General features: G+C 46.3%; 1 protein-coding gene across 1 annotated transcript in view; it reads left to right on the top strand.

The window, feature by feature from the left end:
- The first annotated feature begins 1,534 nt into the window (after positions 1 to 1,534).
- Positions 1,535 to 20,650, top strand: part of CLGN (calmegin) — a 49,662-nt gene continuing 30,546 nt past the window's right edge. Inside the window, exons 1-3 of the mRNA XM_066573725.1 lie at positions 1,535 to 1,612; positions 16,719 to 16,871; positions 19,690 to 19,763. Of these exons, the coding sequence (XP_066429822.1) occupies positions 16,728 to 16,871; positions 19,690 to 19,763 (218 nt within the window). The 5' untranslated portion in view covers positions 1,535 to 1,612; positions 16,719 to 16,727. The remainder of the gene's footprint in view (positions 1,613 to 16,718; positions 16,872 to 19,689; positions 19,764 to 20,650) is intronic.

Consider the following 20,650-nt stretch of genomic DNA (forward strand, 5'->3'; position numbering starts at 1 on the left):
AGCATAGTGGAGGCCAAGTCACTTAGGAAAGGTACATTGTGTAAGAAGTAACCAGCAGAGAAAGTAGAGAGACTGATAGAGAGACTGCTACTGGCCATCAAGCCAGATCCTGACTCAGATGTTTCCATACTTTATAGTCAACCTTGTTCTGAGGATCTCACATCCCACACTGCGGCGCCGGGTCCATCACTGTATTTGTATCGCAAAATCATCAGTAAAGATATAGTCTTGCATCCCTTGCCTTGGGGATATTGTTTCGGTACTCCTGTACCCTCTTACTCCACTAACATAAACAGTGCCCACATAGTGCCCCAAAATAACTGTGCCAAAGCAGATAGTGCCCCCAAATTAAGAGTCCCATGTGGTCCCCAAAGTGTTCCCAAAGGTAATAGTGACCCTTAGCGAAGTGCCTAAGGCCCCATCTGCATTGGAGGAACCTCCGGCGTAGATCAGCACAAAATCATGGACAAAACAGTGCAGCATGATCTGCTGCTTCATCCGGGACAATGCTCATCGGAATAGTAGAAGCCGCACCGCCCGCATTCTGGTCAGTGGGGACCGCTTCTCGATCTTCAGGGGATTCCGTGATTCTGATATTTTTGTTGTTTGGCTCTGAGGATGGAGCCAAACTAAGGAAACAGACCGGAACTGCAGGCACAGATGAAAAAAACAGTAGGGGCTCATCCACACGGCGTAATTTGGGTATTTTTGGGGTATTCAGATTAGTGATTTTTTAATGAGCCGACAGGTCGCGTGAAAAAAATTGCAGCATATCCAATTTTAGTCCCTTATAACGGACTGAAATCAACCAGCAAAGTCCGCGGGATTGCGCAAAAATGCAATAAGTCACTGTGTTCTTACTCATGTGGCCAGGGGGACTGTGGGAAAAAATGCTGACATGCATTGGGCCTTCTTGCATTTTTTTTGTTTTTGTGCAAGTGAAAAATGCATTATGGGACAAGCGTGTAATATAACGCTTATGCACCAAGCACCAAAGATGCACTACATACGCACATACAGACGCAGTGCAAACAGTGCGAATTGCAGAAATTGTACACGCCCGCGTATGTGAGCCCTCATCTAACCCCGTTCCCATGTCGCATACATCGGCGCAGGCTATAGGTCCCGTAGTTCTGCTGTAGTTTTCACCTGCGCCCTAAAGGACATACAAGAGATATTGGTGAAGGTGGCCTTACTGGTCCCTGCTGTAGAGGCTAAAACTGCCTGCCTGCAGCCACCACTAGGGGGAGCTCAGTGCATTGGAATGTATATAGTTATTATTGAACGCAAAGCTGGAATATCTCTATGCAGTGAGCGCCCTCTAGTGGTGGCTGCGGGTAAGTGCTGTGGCTGTACCTCGGGTTTCAGAGGTAAGTAGCCGGGCCCTCTCTCCAGGGGCCCCACAGTAGTGAGAGGGCCTCTGTGGGAGCTGCAGTGCCGGCCATCTATGCTGTGGCTAGCACGGCTCGTCCAGTCAGCAGACAGCCGCCTCCTCCTCCCATCCCCCGCCCAGACACCGAGGAGGAGGAGGGGGAGGATTATTGCAGGATCTCCGGCTGATGAGAGAAGAGCCCGGCTTCCACCTGTCACTCCATCATCCCCGCCGGCCGCAGTGAGTAGACCCGGGAGCCCGCACGTCCGGCCGGCACCGCTCCACATACAGACGGGCTGTAGGGGTGACCCTCCATTGTGTGCAGGCCTAGTAGTACATCACCTCTGTGGGGGCAGCATGCTCATCCCCATACCGACCGACCTCCGACAGGATAATGGCGGCATAGTGCCCGTTGTGGTACCCGGACGGGGCAAGATATGTAATATATCAGCACATACCTGCATGTAACATATAACCACATATCTGCAGTGCCAGGATAGGCCATGTAAAATATGAGCAGGTGTCTTCAGTATCAGGACAGGGCATGTTATATATGAACAGGTATCTTCAGTACCAGGACTGGCCATGTAACATATGACCACATATCTGCAGTACCAGGACAGGCCATGCAATATATGAGCAGGTGTCTTCAGTACCAGGACGGGGCATGTTATATATGAGCAAGTATCTGCAGTACCAGGACAGGCCATGTAATATATGAGCAGGTGTCTTCAGTACCAGGACAGGGCATGTTATATATGAGCAGGTGTCTTCAGTACCAGGACGGGGCATGTTATATATGAGCAAGTATCTGCAGTACCAGGACAGGCCATGTAATATATGAGCAGGTGTCTTCAGTACCAGGACAGGGCATGTTATATATGAGCAGGTGTCTTCAGTACCAGGACGGGGCATGTTATATATGAGCAAGTATCTGCAGTACCAGGACAGGCCATGTAATATATGAGCAGGTGTCTTCAGTACCAGGACAGGGCATGTTATATATGAGCAGGTATCTTCAGTACCAGGACTGGCCATGTAACATATAACCACGTATCTGCAGTACCAGGATAGGCCATGTAATATGTGAGCAGGTGTCTTCAGTACCAGGACGGGGCATGTTATATATGAGCAGGTATCTTCAGTACCAGGACTGGCCATGTAACATATAACCACGTATCTGCAGTAACAAGATAGGCCATGTAATATGTGAGCAGGTATCTTTAGTACCAGGACTGGGCATGTGATATATGAACAGATATCTGCAGTACCATGACATCGAATGTGATATATTAGCACATGTATGCATTACCATCATGAGGCATGTGATGTATGAGCAAGTGTCTTCAGTACCAGGATTTGGCAATTAATATATGAGCAGATATTTGCAGTTTCAGGACAGGACATGAAATGTATGACCAAGTATCTGCTTTACCAGGACTGAGCATGTAATATATAAGCAGGTATCTGCCATGCCAGGATGGGGCATGTGATAGATATATGAGCACACATTTGCAGTATTAGAACAGATCAAATATGAACAGGTATCGACAGTACCAGGACTGGGCATATAATATATGAGCAGGTATCTTCAGTTCCAGGACTAGGCATTTAATATATGAACAGGTATCTTCACTACCAGGACTGGGCATTTAATATATGAACAGGTATTTTCTCTACCAAGACTGGGCATTTAATATATGAGCACATATCTTCAGTACCAGGACTGGGCATTTAATATCTGAACATATATCTGCAGTACCAGCACAGGCCATGTAATATATGAGCCGGTATCTTCAGTACCAGGATGGGGTCATGTAATATATGACCAAGTACTTGCAGTACCAGGATGGGGCATGTAATATATGAGCACATATTTGCAGTACTGGGACTGGGCATGTAATATATGAGCAGGTGTCTTCAGTACCTGGAGGAAGCATGTAACATATGACCACATATCTTTAGTACCATGACAGGCCATGTAATATATGAGCAGGTGTCTTCAGTACTAGGACGGGCCATGTAATATATGAGTAGGTATCTTCAGTACCAGGACTGGCCATGTACCATATGACCACATATCTGCAGTACCAGGACAGGCCATGAAATATATAAGCAGGCATCTTCAGTACCAGGACGGGCCATGTAATATATAGGCAGGTATCTTCAGTACCAGGACTGGGCATTTAATATCTGACCATATATCTGCAGTACCAGCACAGGCCATGTAATATATGAGCCGGTGTCTTCAGTACCAGGATGGGGTTATGTAATATATGACCAAGTACTTGCAGTACCAGGACTGGCCATGTAACGTATGACCACATATCTACAGTACTAGGACTGGGCATGTAATATATGAGTAGGTGTCTTCAGTACCAGGACGGGCCATGTAATATATGAGTAGGTATCTTCAGTAGCAGGACTAGGCATTTAATATATGAGCACGTATCTTCAGTACCAGGACTGGGCATGTAATATATAAGCAAGCATCTTCAGTACCAGGACGGGCCATGTAATATATAAGCAGGCATCTTCAGTACCAGGACAGGCTATGTAATATATAGGCAGGTATCTTCAATACCAGGACGGGCCATGTAATATATGAGCACATATCTTCAGTAACAGGACTGGGCATGTAATATATAAGCAGTGTAATGGTTCTCAGTAAGAGAAACCAAGTAATCTTGTAGATATGATACCTTTTAATGGCTAACAAAAATACATGATGTTACAGCAAGCTTTCGGGTTCTTATTATCAACCCTTCATCAGGCTGAAATGTATTTTTTAGCCTGATGAAGGGTCGATAATAAAGCTCGCTATAACATCATGTATTTTTGTTAGCCATTAAAAGGTATCATATCTACAAGATTACTTGGTTTCTGAGGACAGTCACACTTTACTGGCTAACCCAGTATCAAACGCTTTCTTTTCATACATCTAAGCAGGCCTCTTCAGTACCAGATGGCGCAGAGTGTTAAGGCAGCAGTATGCAGTCCTAAGCTCTCGCTCACTGAAGCTTGCGAGTTCAATCCCCGCATGGTTCAGGTGGCCGGCTCAAGGTTGACTCAGCCTTCCATCCTTCTGAGGTCGCTGGGTGGGTAAAAGATGATTGGGGAAGGCAATGGCAAACAAGTTTGCCAAGAAGATGTCATGACTCGGTGCTTGGAGCAGGGGACTTTACCTGTATCTGCAGTAATATATACGCAGATCTCTGTAGTGCCAGATCATATATGTGCAGTATTAGTACCAGGACTGGGTATGTAATATATTGGCAGTACCAGGACAGGACATGTAATGTATGAGCAGATACCTGCAGTACCAGGATGGGGCGTGTAATATGTAAGAGCACATAATACACTCTTCATCAAGAAAAATCATGCACCTAGAAGTTGTCATTGTGCTGCCAAACCTGGCAGTTACCGATATGTCAATGATTAGGGCTCTCTGACACAAGTGGTTTTTTGGCGGCGCACTGAATGCATATCTCCTGCGTGGGAGCAGCTAGCAGTACGCCATGCATTGCGTACTTGTTGCATGCCAACTATCCTCATACACTATCTGGTCGTGTATGGATGTACAATACGTGCCACGATAGCGCATGCTGGGATCTCTTGTGTGCTGTGCGAGATACACAAGTGAAAGTAATGTTAAGATCGGTACCATAAATTACACGTGCAACAAGTGTGAGTAATATGTGGGAAAATACGCTCGTGTGAGTGAGCTCTTGGGTCACACAGGGCGGATTTGCCGCGGTTTTGCCGCAGCAGATCCGCCCGCGGCAAAACCGCCCGCGGCCGCTAAGCCCGGGATTAGCCAGCCATGTGGACGAGGTTTCTCAGAAATCTCGTCCACACGGGACGGCTAATCCGCTGCGGTAAATCCGGTTGAAACCGCGGCGGCCGCAGCCGCGGTTTCAAAAGAAGCAGCATGCTCATTCTTTTTTTCATTCCGCTGCGGCCGCGCTCTCCTCTATGGGAGCGCCGGCCGCAACGGAAGAGCAAGCGGCCGGACCGTTTCAAAGTCGCCGCGGCTTAAACCGCGGCGGCTCTGCCGGCGGCGATCTCGCGGTTTTTGCTGCGGCCAAACCGCGAGATTTCCGACGGCAATCCGCCCCGTGTGACCCTAGGCTTAGAGTTGTGGTGATTAGATGAACGGTCTTGCCAGCTCGGGCCCTAAAAGTGGTTCCCCCCTTGGCCTATAAGAGGCTCTCGGAGGCTCCTTGTGTGTAGTGACCTCTTCTGCTTGTGTGGAGCTTGTTGACCACTAGACGCCTCTACAATGCAGAGAAGAGATTTCACCCGGTTAATAGAGTTTGAGACGCCATCGTTACACCCCTGTATCTGTCGGAAGTATTTTCAGGTGCTTGGCTGAAGGACATTTGGTCTCACGGCACCCATTATCTGTTCTGCCTTTGACCCCCTCCCCCATCGTCGCCTCCATTTGCAGCAGTGGCTCGAAGAACGAAACTGGACGCTACGGAGTGGAATCAGGTTGTCTTCACTGACAAATCCATGTTTAGTTTGGGCACTGGTGACGGTCGTGTTCATGTCTGGAGACCTAGGGGTGAGCGCCTGAATGCTGCCTTTGCTGTGTAGCGGCACACTGCCCCCTGCTGGTGTGATGGTCTGGCGGGCCATCACACACAACAGTCGGTTCCCCCTAGTAGTGGTACGAGGGACAATAGCAGCTCAGTGCTATGTTCAGGACATCCTGCAGCCACATGTGTTCCTCTCATGGCGGCTTCCAAGTGGCATCTACCTGCAGGATAATGCTCAGCCGCACACCGCAAGGGGGACACAAGAGTGTCTCCACAACATTGTCACAGTTCTGTGGCTGCCTGGTCAGCAGATGTATCACCAATAGAACATGTAAGGGACCATTTGGGACGCCAACGTCAACAACCTACAAGTTTGCATGATCCAGAGGCTCAGTTACAGCAAATGTGAACTGATATCTGCAGGATACCATACAGAACCTGTATGCCTCCGTGCCCGCCCGTATCACATCTTGTATCCAAGCTAGAGGCAGTACAACAGGGTATTGGAGCCTCCATGCCCACCCATATCACATCTTGTATCAAAACTAGAGGCAGTACAACTGGGTGCTACAGCCTCCATGCCCGTCCGTATCACATCTTACATCCAAGCTAGAGGCGGTACAACAGGGTACTAGAGCCTCCATGCCCGCCCGTAATACATCTTGTATCCAAGCTAGAGGTGGTACAACCGGGTACTAGAGCCTCCATGCCCGCCCGTATCACATCTTGCATACATGTGATATATGACCGAAATCTACAGCAGTGTACAGTCGCACTCACACTATGGCAGATATCATTGTTGTGTATTATTTCATGCAGTGTAATAAGCAGCCACCCTGGAAGTCCTCTGTCAGTTATCATCTATGATATATATAGTATATAAATACTTCTTTGAGATGACCACCCAAATAGCACTGAAAAGTGTCTTCTAGGGGGTGGTGGTCTTAGAGAAGATGGTTGCTATGCACAAAACTATGTGGTTAGGCTGAAAATATGTCACAGGAAATATGGGCTGGATGGAGGGTGGTCTTCTCATGGAGGTGGTCTTTTGGAGGTTTCACTGTTGTCAGATGCATTCATTCTGGGGTGGATTTACATGGGCGATGCGAGTTGTGCCCGAGATTCTCATGTGCATCTGGCATGGCACAGTATATGGACGCTCTATCCGTGCGCTGTCCGATGTGCTGGACGCTGCATATTACATTCCCTATGTAATAAGAGGACCTGCAGTGATTTCTCAGACACGGACCATCTGTCCAAGTGAAGAACTGCTTGTGTATATTAACCCCTTCAGATGAATAAGTTCTGTTTTCCATCCATATCGCAATCAGATGGAATTCACGCGGGAATATCGCCTGTGGAAATACACCCTTAGCTTCATGGACATCGCAAGATTTATGAAACTATCTAAAAAAAACCCTGTTTTTCTTGCCCATAGCAGCCAATCACAGCGCAGCTTTCATTTTGTGTGCTGTAATTGGTTCCTTTGGGCAACAAAGGTGTTTTTTCTTTTAGACACTTTAATAAATCCTATTATCTGTTGGATCATTACAGCGACCCTCTGAGTTCAGCACAAAACTCCGTCCTGGGACCGGAGGGTAGAAGGGTTACAATACCTGTAGATGATCTCTTCAGTGCTCTCCGCATTCCGCTGGTTGCAGGTGACATTTTTATGGGCCAAGGTGACCGCTGCCATTTCTTAACTAGACTGTGCCCTTCTCTGTGATTGGCCGGCACTGATCATGTGACCTGCGCTGGCCAATCACAGAGGAGGTATAGTGCATGGGTAGCTCTAACACTACCAATGCTCCATGTGTAACTAGTTAGGTGGTAACTGCTGCCTTAAAACACCACCCCGAACCCGTGGAATGTAAAAACTGCTGAGATCATCAACAGGTAATATGTTCCCCCACCCTCCGGTCCCTAAATCGGAGGATCCCTTTAACATTATTATTAGGGCTATATTGCCATTATAGCCTATGGGGTCCGTTTGGTGCTGTTTGGTTTTATCCAGAGACTGGGATTCCCCTTTTCGGCTGCGGGGATTCCATTTTTGTGCTCCCAGAACGGAGCAGGAAAGTAGAACCCAAGCAAAGGCATGAAACCAACTTGTACAAAAAGTGAAACTTGATGTGACTGTGTCACCAGGTCGCACCCACGTTGCAATTAACTTTAACTTCAGTCAAGAAAACCGTGTATGAGAGTTGTAATCCCACTCATTGTTATGGGGGCATAGAATGAGAATGAGCAAATAAGAGTCAATGCTCATGATCATACCTGCCCACTAGAGGGGGCTAGAGAAGATGGCGTTTGGGCATATTCTTTGTGCATGGAGGTATTTCATCATCTTAGGCTTTGCTCACACTTTATTAGGTTTCTGTAGCTCTTTGACAGCCACAATAATATAAGAAGCTGCAACATTGTATCCAGTGAAGAAAAACAGAGCCATGACCAATCCGTTATAAGTCAGTAGCGTCATAATAGCCTGTAATAGCCGTTGGAGTCATGACACCATTATTTTATAGCCATTCTTTATGTATAGCATCAATAGGTTTGAATATTATTAGCATCTATATGCTGAGATAGAATTACCCCCACCTCACATTACAATATCAACCAGTGTTCTTGGCTGCTCAAATCCCCACGGTGGGATACGGCTGCTGGGCAACGTCAGGTGAATACCCAAGTGAAAACCCCGCAGGGTTCTGAATTTAACGTGTCTTTAGTTACGAATAGTCAGCTATGATATGTGGAAACCAAATTGAATTGTACATACTGTATTGTTTGCAGTACTTACAGATTATACTAGTAATTACTAGGAAATTATAGTACCAGTGTTTCTGGTGGCGCAATGTGCCTACTTATATAATATAGGGATTGGTGTTGTAAGCACACGACTGCTGTTTTAGGACCTGTGATGATGTTACCGTCATTGTGCCTCTATGGTGTTTGATACACACACAGCTCTGCTACATGCACGTCACACATACACGCACAGCTCTGCTACATGCACGTCACACACACACCCACAGCTCTGCTACATGCATGTCACACACAGCTGTGCTACATGCACATCACACACAGCTCTACTATATGCATGTCACACACAGCTCTGCTGCATACATTCTTCATCCCATACAACAGGGATCACAACTAGGACACAAAGTCCTGCACACACTGATCACCCCCTCGTCATGTGACCTCGGACTCCTCCCACACAGGTGACTGATCACATGACAGTGATATCATCACAGGTCCTGTAAGCACACGGCTGCTGTTCAACTTTGCAGGTTTTTAATAAAGTGAAGGACCTGTGATGACGTCACCATCATGTGATCAGGGGTGGAGCTCAGAGCCCAGGCGACTGATCATATGATGGTGACATTTTAGGCTTAAGAAAGACCATGAATGGTTAAAACGTTTCCTGTTCTTTTTAAACATGAAAGAATAAAGTCTTTTTGCTTTTAAATCCACCAATACATGCTGCCACTCTTCTTATATGATATCTGAAGGGATCCAAAGGCTCCAGTTCCCTGTAGTGGCTCTGCATCTGCTCTACTTCTCCCTTGTGGGATTATATGCTGGGAGTGCTGTTGGACTCTATACATTCAAGCTGATCACATGATGGTGACATCATCACAGGTCATGTAAGCAACATAGCTATTGTTTCAAATGGTTGGTCTCATGTAACCAGCATTGAATGACCCATTGTCCCATAGCATACTGTGGAGCAATAGACATGCAACACAGGCCTCCAGGTTCCCCCCACACGTCTACCTAGGAGGTCTGCCTGGACTGAAGACTATTGCACAGAGGTTCTTTATGAGTTTTCATAACTTTTAAGCTCTTTCAATAACAGACATTTCCATAAGATTCCTCCAAGGCTCTTTTATCGCTTTCTGGTAAAATATATAATAATTCTCCATTCTAACTTCGATATTAGTGTATCTTGATGCCACTGGAAGCTAGGGGTTTGACAGGAGGAACACCCCTGGCACACCCCAGCTCCCGATTGGCTCAAGAACCAAAGGTCCTGGAAGGAGTTAGTAGCCGGGAACTCCAGTAATAGCATGGGTGAGTCGAGGAGATGGGACCTGGGGACGTCTGTGACAGCGCTCCAGGCTGCTGTGGCCGCGGGGGGAGCCTAGTGTGCCGGACTTCAGCGGGCAGCAGGAGGAGTGGGTGCCGGGGATGTCAGTGACAGCGCTCCCGCCTACTTTGACTGCAGGGGGAGCCGAAGAGGGAGGCTACTGCGGCGGAGTTCACCGGCGAAAATACACTGACACTGCTCCCACCTGCTTCTGCAGCAGGGGGAGCAGAAGTGGGAGGAAACAGCGGCGTGCACCACGAGTGGGACCCAGGGATAACAGCAGCGACGGACACCACTCCCGGCTGTTTTGCCCTGCAGCAACAGCAGTAGCGGAAGACTGGCGATGCAGGGTGAGCCGGAGCAGGGGAGAGCAGCAGGGAAAGAACAACTCTCACTGCGCTTTCTTCTTCGGCTGCAGGGGGAGCGGCAGTGGGAGCACAGTTTAGCGGGGGACAGGGCTAAGCGGTGAGGCATGGGGAAAACAGCGTTTGCCAATTTGTGGCAGGGATAGAGGGTTAGGGTGAGGGGTAAGTGTCAGCCTTATGTTTTACAAGTAAGCGTAACTGTTACACTTTCCCCTCACCCTAACCCTCCATCCCTGTCAGAAATCATGCACGCTACTCGGGAAGGAGCGCAGCTGAAGGCAGCATCAGCTTAGTGAGCTGCCAGGACCTGCAGCCCATCGATCTCTGCAGCCCCATCAGGTACAGGGGGCGTCACCCCCCTGTCAATCTTGACTCCACCAGTTCTTCCTGGTGGCGTCAAGATACACTAATACCTCCATACACTAACTTGTCCATTTAAAGTATCCTATCCTTAAGAACCCATCGAAACCCATTGATTGTCATTGCATAGGGCTTCGAATTTGGATCATGAGATGAAAACTAGTGATGTTAATCTCTCTACTAAGGACATTTTAATTAGCATGAAATACCTTTCTTGTCTAGTTACACCTCTGGGTAGGGGTCAGTTAGATTGCATCAGTTCACATATGATTGATGAACAGATCGGGTGTCATTGCTCATCATGACCCCACACTAAGAAGAGATTTCAGGGCCTGGAAGAGATAGACAGTACAAGGTGTTCACTATAATTGAAAGGTCCCAGCATGTAGGAATAATATGTAGTAGTAAAACCAAAACCCTACTAAAAAAATAGGAGGATGAGTCCAGGCCAATGTTGGCACCTTGGGGATGATGGGCACAGAGGTGGTCATGTTGGGATCCATCGGAGAGGGAAAAAAGGACACTGCAGTTAATATGCATTGGTTCTATTTGCAACACTTCTTCATAGAACATCTATATCTGGTCATTCCCATGGAGAATCCACAGTAGTTCCAAGCAGAAGGGATCAGAACGCACAAAAACTAATATCTGCACGACTATGTATTAACAGGCAATAAAACATCTAGCGCACCAAAGTGGACAGTCACTCAATGCTGGGTATGACATTTCCCTATATGTAGCCCGATGGATGGTAGACATGAAGGATGATGTATACAAGTAATGCTTCTAACACCCTCAGACATACAATATGTACTTATTATCTTCTTTTCTAGTGTAATTATGGTAGAAAAGCCGGAGGATGTATGTTACTGGTGACTCTCCTTTCTTATTAACCATGGTGTACTCTTGGGAGTGCTGTGCGATACCTAGAGAGATGGATGATTTGTGATCAACAGCAATTAGTTAAGCATAAAGTAGAGATGATGATGGCTCTCATACTGCGCATTAATTATAGCAACAGTAATAAGCAGAAGCGCACAGAATACTACACTATAACGTCCACCGGGATTACATCTCTGATCTCTTCTCTGATTTTGAGGTCATGTTTCGTAAAGCTTTAGCTTATATGGAATATGTACGTTTCTTCTTAGAAACCTCAAACAACTTTAAGTTAACTTTACACAGGGAGATTGTTGGCTGAAATATTTCTGAAATAAAAACAAATTTTGGCAATTAGTCGTCCCGTGTACAAGAAGCCGCCAACAGGGCACTGAATGACAAATTGCTCATTTATTGGAGTTGCTTGGTTTTTAGTTCACCAAGTGATTTTCGGGCCATGCAAATGGAGGTGAGCGGTTGGAAGAGACCTCTGGCCCACCTCCATTCACAGAACAACTATCGCTACTGTGTAAAAGCCCAGGAGCGATAGTCTCTGGGGCGGCTGTCAGGCGTTAATGCGCCCGCCATTTATCCCGTGTAGAGGGACCTATAGTGGCCAGAATTCCCTCATGGTAACTACAGAGGTGTCTACAGCTTGGTATTACCTGAAAGGGGTTGTCCTCTTTAAAACACAGGAATTTTTGTTGCCATAAAATCCTTTTTCTTGGATGTTCATTGGGGGACACAGCGAAGATTTTGGCTATAGCTCCTGTGACTAGGAGGCGGACGCTAAGCAAAGGAAGAGCTGACTTCTCCTACCAGCTATGCCCCTCATGTAGCCACTCAGCAAGCAGGAGGAGAGGGAAAGTATACACACTAACTGAATATATAACTTGAAAACTACTTACAAGTGAAGGGGGAAGCTCAGAACAGAGAAACAGCTGATTCCCACGAACAATGGGTGGGTGCTGTGTCCCCCAATGAACATCTAAGAAAAGGATTTCACTGTGAGTAACAAAAAAATCCTGTTTTCTTGGCTGTGTCATTGGGGGACACAATGAAGACCTTGGGATGTCCAAAAGCAGTCCCTAGGGGTGGGGCAAAAGTACCTCCGTTGTGATCAGGGTACTGCCGTCTGCAGAATCCTGCAACCAAGAGCTGCATCAAAGGATATATACACTCTGTAAAGCTATAAAGTGAAGACCAGGTCACAGCCTTGTAGACCTGGAAAGGCAGAAGCATTATAGGACACCGACAGGAGGCACCCACCGCGCATGAGGAGTAAGCCGTCAGTAAAATAGGCAGGTTCCTGCCTTTGGCATGGTAGGCCTCTGTAATCGGCTACCTGATCCATTGCATGATGGTGGATTTGGAGGTGGCCAGACCTCGATGAGGTCCGTCTGGAATGAGAAACAGAGAATCCATATGTTGGAATGATTCTGTACATGCAAGATAGATCCGTCATCAAGGGAGCATTGAAAAAGGATTGATACCCTTTTAATGAGCTGAGACTTATCCATGGCTGATTGAAGGAAGGAAAGGATTCTGGGAACAGAAAAATGCATGGGTTGCAGATGCTGCTGCTCATACAACTGTAGAAGGACTTCCACACCCAATGGTAGATGCGTTAGGAAGGTTTCCTGGCCCTGAGCATAGTCCAGACAATGGGGTCCATGAACTGCTGTGCTTTCAAGACTGCAGATTCAACAGCCGCGCCGTCGAACATAGTGTATGCAAATGCTCATGAAAAGTGGCAGGGGCCAGGGTGTATCGACCAGTAGGGACATGAGATTGGCGTACCAAGGACGACATGGACTGTCTGGTGCTATGAGAATTGTAGGCATACCCCCCATCTTGGCTTTCTTGGGGAGCAGTGGGATCAAAGGCATTGATGGAAAGGCATACAGGAATAAGAACTGGTTCCATGTGATCACTAGGGTGTCCACCACCAATGCTTGAGGATCGTCAGGCTACCTAGGATCTCCCTGCAGCCTCAGAGGCTGACATCTATGATCACTTTCCAGCAGAGGGGGAGGAAGGACCTTCCCTTGAGAAAGGTTGGGTGACATCAGTGACTGTTTGCAATGGGAGGGGCGGAGGCGGAGCTAAGCTCCGCCCCCATCTCAACCCTCTCATTGCAAACAGTGGAGAGGGGGCGGGAGCTCAGCACACTAGCTCCTGCCCTGTCCCGCCTCCTCCCCATGCAGAGAGGGGCAGCGTATATCGGCCGGGCATGAAAACCCGGCCGACATACGTCCATGTGAATGAGCCCGAAGAGCCATAACATTTTTATTTTTCTGGCAGCAGAGCTCTGTGAGGTCTTGTTTTTTGCAGGACGAGTTGTAGTTTTTATTGGTACCAATTTGAGGTACATGTGAATTTTGGATTGCTTTTTATTGTACTTTTTGGAAGGCAAACAAAAGAAAAATTACAATTCTGGCGTTACTTTTTTGAACTATTTTTACGATGTTCACCATGTGAGAAAAACACGTATCAAAATATTTTCACGGTCTGTGTCGTAACATGCAGTAATGCCTATTATGTGTTGCTTTTTAAACTTTTTTGGTATTTTATCCATTTAAACAGGGTTTTTTTGTGTGGAAAAATGCATATTTTTTTAAGCTGGAAATTAAACTTTATTGGATATTTTTACACTATCTTTTAGTCCCTGAAGGGCACTTAGAGATATAATGGTTTGATCACTAGAACAGTACACTGCATTACTTAGATAGTGCTTTCTACTGAGCCTATGACAGCAGCATATTAGTCAACGCAGGAGGTGGAGCCTAGTAGGCTGCGTTACATAACAAACATGGAAGCCTTTGTCATGGGAAACCATTGGTATTTTACGATTGCTTTTCGGGGTGCTGATGGGTGACAGAAGGAGCCCCCTTCCCCTGTCATCTGCTTACATGCTGTAGTTACTATTGATTGTAGCATGTAAGGGTTTAAACTGCCAGGATCTGAAGTTTCGATGCTACTCACTGTTAGAGCAGGAGCCTGGCTGTCAGTAGTCAGCCAAGCCACCACCTCACAAAGACATATGTGCAGGTTTAAAGCCCATTAGTGAGGTCAGTAAAAAGACTTAGCACAGTCTCTTAACGGGTAAAGGGCAAAAACTGGGAAGCTTTCAAGTCTTACAAGTGACGGAGTATCCATTTACAGTACAACTATGTGTAATAATCCCCTAGAGTAACCTGCACACAAAATGTGATATTTCACTTTAGCAATGTTCCAGATTATTCCCAGGCCATGGAAATCATCCACCCCATTCTAAACTAATGTGGATGGAAGCACCTAACTCCTACGTGTCCCAGAATGTATATGTATAAGTCCACAGGGTTAATATGGTCTAGGTTCGATAGCTGAGCCTGCCCCATACATGGCCGGCTTCTCCGATTCTATAAGTGCCATAGACATGCTTTTCGTGTCACTTTAAAACCAAGAACCCAGGCTCTAAAATGATACCGTAGAGCATGTGAGTAAGGGCTCTTTCCCACGAGTGTATATCGGTCAGCGTTTATAAACTACCATCTGGGACGTAGAAGAGCGTGAACGGGCGCACAAATCTACCGTTTGTGCACCCATTCACACGGCATGTGCCCCAGCGCATATACGCCAAGATCACAATGCCATCACCCCTCCCTCTCCATCGCAGGCTCACCTCTGCTCTCCTTCCCGCTTGTTCTTTGCAATGGGAGGGGGCTGGGCGGGAGCGGAGCTAAGTGCAGCCCTGTCCCGCCTCCTCCCATTGCTGGCTGAGGGGAGGGGGCAGAATCTAGCCCCGCCCCCACCCTCCCCCTCTCCTTGCAAAGAACGAGCGGGGAGGAGAGCAGAGGTGAGCCTGCACAGTGGGAGGACAGCAGATGGAGGGAGTTTACCAGCCACGCTGCTAAACTCCCTCCCACCTGCGGCCGCTGCTATGGACTCCCGTAGGAGCAGCCAATGTATTCCGGCCCAAAAGATAGTTCCAGGACTATCTTTTGTGTCCGACATAAAAACGCCCGGCGCTATGTTGGCCGGCTGGGTGCTTTTTTTTTACGTCTCAGGTATACGGCCATGTGATCTGATGCATTGGAATCCAATGCATCAGATCACAGCGTATATCGGCGGGCCGTTAAAATGAACGGCTGATATACGCTCGTGGGAATAAAGCCAAACACTGATAGAACAGGAAAAAAAACATTTGCATTGGAACAAGCTCAGTTTGTCCAAAACTGTAATGTCCTTTACCTGCAGAACCAGCTCCCTTCCAGGTAAACTGTAGGAGAGGTTAAATTGCTAGGCTGGAGCCCCCCCTCTTCTGACTGCACCCGGGGCACATGCCTCGCCTGCCCTCCCTAGCTATGCCCCTGACATGTTAATTTCTATGCTATTTGCTCCCCATGATCCCTGTTCTGCTTCTCCCCTGAGCTGGGTAATTGGCAACTCAATGGGACAGTGCACTTGTAGACGTACATCCACGTCTGTCACTTACTGAATTCTATCTGTCTTGCAGTAAGTCATTCCATTCCTACCTTCTCCTCTTTGGTGCTCTGTTTGGCACTTTTAGTTATGCTAGTTTAACTAAATAAACTAGCAGAGTGTTAAGGCAGCAAAAAAGCAGTCCTAACCTCTGGCTCATGACCTGAAGGTTGCGGGTTCAATCTCCACTTGGTTCAGGTAGCCGCTCAAGGTTGACTCAGCCTTCCATCCTTCCGAGGTTAGTAAAATCAGTACCCAGCTTGGTGGGGGGTAATAAATAAATTACCTGAAAGCGCTGCGGAAAAAGTTGGCGCTATACAAATAACAAGATTTATTTATTTTTATCGTGGAAGCTGCTGGAATCTGGCTATTTTATAATTAGAAATAGTTTTATAATTCTATTTACATTATATCGTTTGCTGCAGTGACTCCATAATTAAAACCTATGACACTTGTAAATGTTGTGTATGCTTGTCTAGCATCGTCCTGTGTATGGAGGCAGTATACAGCGCTCCTTACACCCGTAGGACACTGCCTGCTGTCCTAGTCCTGCCTATGGCATCATCACAGAAAAACAAGCTTGTTCATGTGGCTTTGGAAATAACCTCTGGCCATCTCAATTCTGTATTCATGTTTGGTGCTTCCAGAGCCTTACAATGCAGCCACATTGGAGATGGATCTTTATGGTCATGTTGCTTCTTGGCTTGGCAACAGCTGAAGTCAATGATGATGAGGAAGGTGAGGAAGATGTTACAGACACCACAGGAGCCGATACCGAAGAGCAGAACAGTTACTTACATGTAGGTCCTGCATATTATATATGTCATCTGTACAATCTAATGCATTGTATTCAGTGGATGCCATGTTTTTATCATGTTAAAAAATTTGAGAAAGACTTCAAATGTATTTCCACCTACAGGCCTTATTCACACAAGCGTATATCAGCTGCCGTCTTCACCAATATACGCTACCATCTGATGCATTGGATTCCAATGCATCAGATCACACAGGCGTATTCCCGCAGCGTAAAAGTGCCTGGACGGCGCTTTTACATCAGATAGGAGAGATAGTCCTGGAAGTATCTTCCTGGCCGGACTACGACTGCTGCCATAGACTCCTATGGGAGCCTATGACAGCGGCCGGAGAAGGGAGGTGGGAGGGAGTTTAGCAGTGTGACTGCTGAACTGCCTCCCCCTTCTCTTGCCCTCTCCGCCCCTTGCCACTGTTTGCAATGGGAGGCGGCGGGACGGGGCACAGCTAAGCTCCGCCCTCTCCCATTACTGGCTTCGGACAAGGGGCAGGGAGGGGCTGGAGGTTGCTTTACCTCCGTCCCACCCACTACCATTGCAAACAGCCGGAGGGGAGGAGAGAGGCGGTGAGCCAGCGAGGGGACAGGAAGGGAGAGACATCTTTGCTGTCTACCCCCACCCCACGGCATATATGCCGAGCCCGTGCACCACATGGTAGCGTATATCAGCTGATATACGCTTGTGTGAATAAGCCCTCAGTGTGACCCATTATCTGTATAATTCCATTGGAAAACAAACTGAAATAGTTTAGGGTGGAAAACTAAAAAAAAAAACTAAAATAATGTGGTTGCATAAATAAACATACCCTAAGGGTGGTTTCATAGGGGCGAAAATATCGCGCAATTTTCTCCTGATGTGATAGTCAGTAAAAAAGCAGATTAGGAAACCAATGATTTTCAACGGTTTCCTTCCCGCCTGCGATGTTTTCACGATGTGATGTTGAGAGAACAAAAAATCGCGGCATGCGCTATGTTTCTGTGATTTTTTTTTTTAATCTCCATGGAGACTTCTTTTTATTGCATCGCAACGCAACCAACGTGTATTGCAATGCGATATTTAACATTAAAACGTCCTATTGACTTTTGCGATAAAAAAAATAGTGTGATTTTATCCCGGCAGCGGGGCGATATTATTCTCCCAAAAAATTATCATTGATGCTCAAAAATCGCTGGAACAAAGACACGATTTTGCCATGAATTTCCCACAGCAAAATCACAATCGCCCATGTGAAACTAGCCTAAAACTAATACTTTTGCTGATGTACCCTTTGACTTTATGACAACATTCAGTCTTTCTGGGTAGGCACATCTTGACTTGGCAATCTTTGCCTACGCTTCCTTGAAGAAATGCCCTAAATTTGTCAGATTGTGAGGTCATCTCATGTGTAGCGCCCTCTTTAGGTCAACTAACACATCTTAAATGGGATTCAGATCTCGGCTCTGGCTGGGCCATTGCAAAACTTTGATCTTCTGGCGGAGCCATTCTTTTGTTGATTTGGAGGTCTGCTTTGGGTCCTCGTCACGCTGAAAGGTGAAATTCCTGATCATCTTCAGCTTTGTAGCAGAGACCTGAATGTGTTATGCCAAATTGGACTGATATTTGGAACTGTCCATAATTCCCTCCACCTTGACTAAAGCCCCAGTACCAGCTACAGAACAGCACCAAAGCACAATGCTGCCACCACCATCTTCACTGAGGGTATGGTGGTCTTTTGGTGATGTGCAGTATTGGCTTTGCACCAAACATAACTTTTGGAATTATAACTAAAATGTTTAGGCATCAGACCTTAACACGTTCTCCCTCATATTCTTAGCCAACGTGATGTAGGTTTTGGCAAAACACAGCCGAGCTTGAATGTTTTTTTTTGTTAGAAAATGCTTCCATCTTGCCACCCTACCCCACAGCCCAGAGATATGAGGAATACGGGAGATGGTTGTCACATGCACTACACAACCAGTACTGGCAAGAAACTCCTGAAGCTCCTTTAATGTTGCTGTTGGCCTCTTGGCAGCCTCCCGGACCAATTTTCTTCTATTTTTTTCATTACTTTTTGAAGAATATCCAGTTTTTGATAATGTCGCTTTAATGTCAAATTTAATCCACTTCTTGATGACCGTCTTTACTGTGTTCTATGGTATGTGTAATGCCTTGGAAATGTTTTGGTTCCCTTTTCCTGACTGATACCTTTCTACATTCAGATCCCTTTGATGTGCTGTAAGCTCTTTATAGACCTACTAAGAAAATGTCAGGAAAATCCTCCTAGAAGAGCCGAACTTTATATGGGGTAAATCAGAATCCCTGTAAGTAATGGCAGCGGAGTGCTGACTACTAGTCAACAGGAGTTTAAATGTGATTGGCTAATTCTGAACACAACCCCATCCCTGAATATTTCAGTTTGTTTTTCAATGGAATTGTACAGATAACGGGTCACATGGAAGGTCTGAAATATTTCATCTTTGCCGGATTTTTTAACATGACTAAAACATGTCATTTTGACAGGGGCGTGGAGAGATGTTGGGAGCATGTTGGGTGGTATGACCCCTGAAGGCGTCGTACGATCACTTTGGCACCTTTCTTGCCCTACGTGCTGCCTGTTTCTCTCCATATGTATGGCTGAAATCTCATCCATCCGGCCATCCATCAGTAGAGTATGTTGCTTTTCTACTGGTTATTGCTGTCTGTTGGTTGAAGAATCGAACATTAAAAATATTCGACAGTAATTCATTTTACTGATTGAAATTATGTAGAAAAAATTAAATACTTTGTATTTGTACTAATTTCTATTACTATTATTTTTTCCTTCTACTAGGTTATGTATCAGACGCCTGTCCCTAGTGGCGAAGTGTTCTTCGCTGAGACATTTGATGATGGACTTTTGGATAGGTATGTTATTTACAGTAGTAGGGCTCCTATACTGTACTTTTAATTATACGTCATATAGGCGAGACCTCTATTGTGGTGAGGATTAAACATTAGTGGCTCAATAGGTAGCAACACGTGGCCATGTTTTCAGCACATACTGTATATGTAGAGTCTTCATTTTTATTCACGTTTCTTCTAGGTATACTGGTTTCTTCACAGGCCTAAAAACTTAGTGGGGGATTTGTATTTTGGGTATGTTCACATGTTGCGGAAATGGTAGTGAAGTGTTTTGATGGTATAGTGGAGTAGGTCACCACGTCTTTCTCCACCCCCCCCACCCAAGTTTTACGTGGCTTGGGACTGGCATGTAGCTGTGTTACAAACGCTGTGTTTTTGGATAACACAACTATGCGGCTAACAGATTTAGAGCCTGATATCCTGGAGGATGAATCTAATTGGGGACTGAATCACCCACCAAATTGGAAAGCCCCTGAGCTGCTCAAGCCCCTGCCAGTCCAGACGCTAACAGCACTCTGTTGCAAGATTTGGAAAACCAGATCCTGGCCAAAAGATTCGTCCATGTTCAAAAAAGGCGACCAAGAGAATGCTCAAACTACCGCACAATAGCCCTAATATCACATGGAAGTAAAATCTTACAGAAGAGTATACAAAAACGCATGATGGCGGAATAGGAGCCCCCTGATGCACAAGTCAGTTTTTGCAAATGAAGAGGAACAAAAGACCAAAGTGCAAATCTCCGTTGAATCATGGAAAAAGCCTGGGAATACCAGAAGGAGGTGTACATATGATTTATTGATTATGCCTTTGATTGCATTGAACATGACAAACTGTGGCCATGTCTAAGACAAGTAGGAGCACAGGGACATCTGGGGCAACTCATATAGTTG

This window comes from Eleutherodactylus coqui, chromosome 7 (genome assembly GCF_035609145.1).
Source record: "Eleutherodactylus coqui strain aEleCoq1 chromosome 7, aEleCoq1.hap1, whole genome shotgun sequence".
NCBI classification, from domain to species: Eukaryota; Metazoa; Chordata; class Amphibia; order Anura; family Eleutherodactylidae; genus Eleutherodactylus; species Eleutherodactylus coqui.